Source organism: Populus euphratica, unplaced genomic scaffold, assembly GCF_000495115.2.
Source record: "Populus euphratica unplaced genomic scaffold, PopEup_1.0 scaffold913.1, whole genome shotgun sequence".
Classification (NCBI taxonomy): Eukaryota; Viridiplantae; Streptophyta; class Magnoliopsida; order Malpighiales; family Salicaceae; genus Populus; species Populus euphratica.
The window spans coordinates 49,392-55,088 of record NW_011500776.1 but is presented as its reverse complement, the minus strand read 5'-3'; the positions used below and the strand labels follow the sequence as shown (position 1 = coordinate 55,088).

Sequence of the window (5,697 nt, the reverse complement as noted above, 5' to 3'; positions counted from 1 at the left end):
TAATACTTTGCTTATTAAATGGTTAATCTATATTTGTATTGTATAACACTTGGTACAACAAATACTTGGCACTTTCATAACCCAACAGTATGGTATAATCGACACTTGTGTTATGAAAGGAACTTGATTTATTGCTAACATAAGTTACAATCATGAATATCTGATAACATTTGTAACTTGATTTGAACTACATTCCTTCAAACTTATTTTTCTAACTCTAATTGTAATTCTTATTAAGCAATCATAATAAATTATTTTTCTAATTCTAGCCCAACATTTTCTCCTTACTTTCATGAGCCTGTTTAAATATTGTTTAATAGTTTCTCAAGGTTATTGCTTTAATTTTTTTAAATCAACCGATGCAAATTCTATTTTTTTTTCTAGAGAAGTGAGCTTGGAATACAGTCTACATATCATTCTAACTCTAAACTAAATTTAGTTGTAATTTTATATACCAAGTAAAAGCATCTTCAATCAACGAATTTGAAAATAACCTTAATTTCAAAAGTTAGAATTGGATGCTTCCTTACATTGACAAATCTTTAGAGTTTGTATGTTTATATATATATATATATATATATATATATTCCCTTGGCCATTAAACAAAGCAAAGTTTAGAAATTTAAAATTATTAGGATAAGAGTATATCTTATTAATGCAATTTATATATATAGTCTTTTATATGTTGGTCTATGTATTTGTTGAACTTTTGGTTCATAAGCTTGCTCCATTATCTTTAGAATAATTTTCAAATCAACTTTACTTAGAAGTACATTCATTTATAGGTTATAATTATTCTTTCATTTATGTCTTTTGGTGATGAACTCTCATAATTAATAAATTTATTTTTTGAACTCCTAGCTTTCTCTGCTTCCCTTAATTAATTCTTGGTTCAAATAAAGGATTATTTTTAGCACTTAACAACTTTGGCCAACAAAATTCTTTTCATTCCTCGTATAATATGAATTGTTTTTTCACTTTCTTATCTAAATGGTTATTAACTTTAATCGACACTTGTTTGAAAATATTATTCATTATCTCTAACATAGTATAATTAAAATAAAAAATCACTTCATTGTTTTTTTTTTATTTTGACATCTAATTTAGCATTGATATCTTTAATAGCTTTAATCATTCTCTTATAAAATTTCTTATTCAAGTTTTGCAGTTTCCTACTTCATGCTACAAACTTCTTTCATCATTTTGTCTCTTCCAAACATTAGACTTTAACATTAAGAAACACTCCAAAAGACATAGAAAAAATATCATTTTTTATGCCGTTATTCACTAACGAACAAATTATTTTGTATCGCTATAGTGATTTATCTTTTTATGTCTTTTTTTTGCTTATCACAACTTTATAAGCCTAAATTTATGGCCAATTGAAGCACATTTATTAAGGAAGGTAAAGATTAAAAGATGGGGGGTTAAGATAAAAAAAACACAATAAAAAAAAAGTTTTTCTAAATTTGGGGTTAAACATACACTTTGGTTCTCTAATTTTTAAATTATATACTTCAAGTCCCTAAATATTTATGACATTCAATTTTGATCTCAAACTTTATTTATTTATTTTTTTGGTTTTTAATTTGAGAGTGGAGAGAGAAAGTTGTTAAATTTTGATGGTAAAGAGAGTACTATGAAATTGAGTGATTTTGGTGTTAATGAGTAATGAGTTCATTTTGATAGGAGGTATTTGTTTTTCATTAAACTTGCATGAAAAAATAGATATAAACCTGAAAAAAAAAAACTTTTGATTTCGAGTTGATTATTGGTTTTAGAATCAATTTCTATTGTTAAAGGTTATAGATATGTCACTTGAGTTTTTTTCTAGAGGCCCATGAGTTTTGAGCCTTCATAGCTAAGAGATTATATCTTTTTTATTTTTGTTATTCATTTAAATTATTTTTTTTAATTTCATCACCTAATATTTTTATTATTATTAATTAGATAATATAATTTATTTTGGTTTGATTTTTTAATCATTTTGATATTTTATTATTTTATAATTTTATAAATATTTATGTTAAATAAAAAATTATTCAACATAATCAAGTTAATGACCCCGATAATATATTTAATAATGAACTTTGTCTGGGTATGGATTGAGTTCGATAAAAATAATTATTTAATTATTTAATAAAATAAGTGAATGAATTTTTTGAATTTTTATATAATATTTTTTTATAAAAATATATTATAAAAACTTATTTCTTTAAAAAATATATATATATATCTAAGAGATACAATGCGTGACTGTCTCATATGGGAGACCACTTCTGCACATGCCTCTTGGCCCCCCATATTCACCGTTACTAGCTAAACCCCACTCCACCCCCACCCACCTAATCTAGGTCCCATATCAGCCACCCACGTCTTTCACCATCTATATATATATATATATTCACATTTCACCGTCGCAATTAATATTCTACCCATTCTGTAGTAGAGTCCTTGATGGATCGTTTGAGTGATAGAGGTTAGAGAGAGAGCGAGGACAAACCGACTATCCTTTTCTCGTCAGAAGTATCATCCAATGATGTGAACCCACGTGGAAACAAGCATTAAGGATCCTCGCCACGTGGAGTCATGATCACGCATGGGACTGGTCACTACCCTCGTGGACCCCACCACGGTCTACACCCCGCTTGGACCGTACACAATTGATCTCATGCAATTAGTAATTAGTCCATCATTTATCGCAACCATTATCTGTGACAGCAGTGACGTGGCAAAGTCCTCAAGTGAGTGTTTTTTAGGTTGACTTTTGTATTAAAGCACTAACAAGCATTAATTAATAATAATTAGTTCCCTTACGGAGAAGGGGCGGGCAAGCGATCAAACCAACAAAACAAAACACTCTAATCTCACTAATTATAGTCCCAGAAACATCAGAAATCTGGGCGGGGGGGGCCGCGCACTAACATGAAAGTTAGTTGTTGTACATAAACACCCAAGATCAAACCCAGACACCTCCCCGTATCACTAAATATACTCCATAAAAAAAAATAAAAAAAAAGAAGAAGAAGAAGAAGAAGAAGAAGATTCATATGAGAAAAAAAAAATACATAAGGGAAAGCAGTCATATCATATTTTCCATTTTGTTGAATCTTTGAGATTTATTTTTATTAATCTTCTGTAATTTGAAGTTAACAAAGTAAGAGGATTTACGGGAGGTAAGCAGTCATATCATTCCATTGGCTCTGACTCCAGTAAGCTTGATCAACGGTATTAGGAAGATAAAAAAACCCACCAGCTTGATCTCCACTCCCTAACTGCCAATCCAACGCTCCAAATCCCCCACCGGTATTCTCTGTTGATCTACTACTACTCGGCAAAGCTGATAACTCAGCGTGAATCGTCTGATCAATCAACCCTCCTGTCATCTCCTGATGCTGATTTTGCCACTGCTGCTGGTTCTGATTGTTCTGCACATGATGCTCAAGCCCTTGTTGCTGCTGTTGGTTCGTTGTGTTGCTAAATCCAAACGACAAGTCGTTCGTCGATGTGATCAAGCTTGTGAAACTCCCAATCTCCGAGAAAATCCCACAGTCCGATCCTTGCTCGAGCAAAGCAGGTTCGAAACTGGGATTCATATCCCCACGTGGAAAGCTTTTTGACTCAACAATACCATTTAATAAATTATTGGAAACAGAGTTTACAGATAGCGCAGACACTGCTTCCACTGCTGTATTTGCATTCGTATTATTTGTAGCCGTAAGACTCGAACTCTCACTACTAGAATGAGAGTTAGAGGATACATGATCTCGTCGCTGATGTTTTTCCTGTAGCTCCTGCGGTCTAGTACTGGAGGTTGTAATTGTATCAGAAGTTGTACTTGGTGTGTTTTGTTTAAGCTTAGACCGCTTGGTCTTGCGGCATCCACCGCCAACAGGAACGTTGCGGAGGACACCGCCTTTAGTCCAGTAACGCCGGCAACTCTTACAGAAGTGACGAGGCTGAGAGAGATTGTAGTTGTTGTAGTAACAGAATTTCGTGTTCAGCGAGTCACATCGTGGGCACTTTAATGCTTGGTGGTTCTGGTGGTGGTGTGGCCGTAGTCGCCTGTCACCCCCACCTCCACCGCTAAATAACCTGCCTCCGCCACCAATTGAGTGGATTTCTTGCATTTCTCAAGCTCCTTAGCCACCGCTAGCTCCAGTAGACAAACAAACGTTAGAATTTTCACTTTTTTCTTTTTGGGTTTTGTCAAGATTTTTCTATGGAAATTCAAAGAAAGGTTGAAAAAAATGGAGTGTTCTGCCGCATGGCATCGACTTTTCAACTGTGGCTTTCAGAAAACCGGTCAAATTAGAACCGATTGTGAGAGAAAGAGAGCTCAGAGCGAGACCTGAACTCTTCTGACAAATATCCCCTTCCAAATCTTCTCCTCTACATCTCTTTTATTTATTTATTTATTTATTTTAATTTCTATTGCCGAAATTAACCCTGTACCACATCTAAATTTGCATAAGTTGTTCCCAAATGTGTGAAATCTCGAAACCACCCAACATGGACCGGGGGTGTTTGGTGTTAAATGGGGTTTTATTGGGATTTCAACCGTACGGAAGGTTAGAGAATCCGGGCCGTTTAAAGGGGGACACGTGGACGTATGATAAAGAGGAGGTGTTGCTGTCCAGAGCATCACGTTGTCGACTTGTCGGCCACCCCCAGTTTATCTGCTCTTCTAAATCGGTGTCGGTACAACTGGTCGAGGAGCTGCCACGTTGCTTGTTAGTATTGGTGAGTTGTCGAAACAAAATACGATGATTCTTTTGCTTAACTGAAGAGGGATTTAACAGAAACTGTCCTATGTGTCCGACCTCAAATTGTGCCTTGGGATCTTTTTTTTAATGACTCTAAGATGTGATTTTGTGTTCGAATGTTTAACGAGGCTAACAAGACTTGTTTATTTGGGCGGTGGAGACTTGTTTATTTGGGAGGGGGATTCTGTGCAATGTACATGCAAGAAAAGACATCGGAGGATCAAAATGATACCACGATATCTCATAATTAGCCATGAATATCATGGGCAAAATGCATCATCGTTGCCATTCTTCTCTGTTATTTTAAAGATTTTCTTGTAACTTTTGGAAGCTAGTTATAAGATTGTGTTTCTTTCTTTTATATATATATATATATATATATAAAAGAAAGAAACACTTTGTTTATATATAAATGCACCAATCTTTGTTTAACTGGCTTCCTTAATTTTAATTTTAGGAGGTGAAAAAAAATACAATAAAAACATTAAAAAAACTCATATACTAATCAATATATAAAATTAAAAGAACTTTTTTGTGTATGATGTGAATTTAGTAGAAATATCGCCATGAATTGTTTTTCTCGTATTACTATGGTAATCAAAAGATCACATTTTATAATACATTTTTTCTGATTTTCCGCATTTTATAATTCATAAAATTAGTTTCAATATGATATTTTACTCCTTTACAAAGTTCAACAAGTCAAACTTTAATTAAGTCTAAGTCAAACTTGTGATTTGCCTATACTTTCTAAAACTCTAGAATACTAAAAGATTTATAAGAGTTTTCTAAAATTGAGAGACTTGAAAGAATTCTCTAAAACTTATATAAAAAAAAAATTACGAGAATCATTTAAAACTCAAACATAAGATTTACAGGATTTCTTTAAGACTTAAGAATAAATAATGATTTGTAAGAGTCATTTAAGACT

At 32.9% G+C, this 5,697-nt stretch overlaps 1 protein-coding gene across 1 annotated transcript; it reads right to left on the bottom strand.

Annotated features, from left to right (window-relative positions):
- Positions 1-3,024: 3,024 nt before the first annotated feature.
- On the bottom strand, positions 3,025-4,395 carry LOC105116343 (dof zinc finger protein DOF5.4-like). The gene has a single exon (XM_011013659.1). It carries the CDS (start codon positions 4,128-4,130, stop codon positions 3,168-3,170), a length of 963 nt encoding a protein of 320 aa, XP_011011961.1. The 5' UTR covers positions 4,131-4,395; the 3' UTR covers positions 3,025-3,167.
- Positions 4,396-5,697: the final 1,302 nt, after the last annotated feature.

What these genes read in the sequence shown, in the direction of transcription:
- LOC105116343 (XM_011013659.1), bottom strand. Translation starts at nt 4,130, where the DNA reads ATGCAAGAAATCCACTCAATTGGTGGCGGAGGCAGGTTATTTAGCGGT.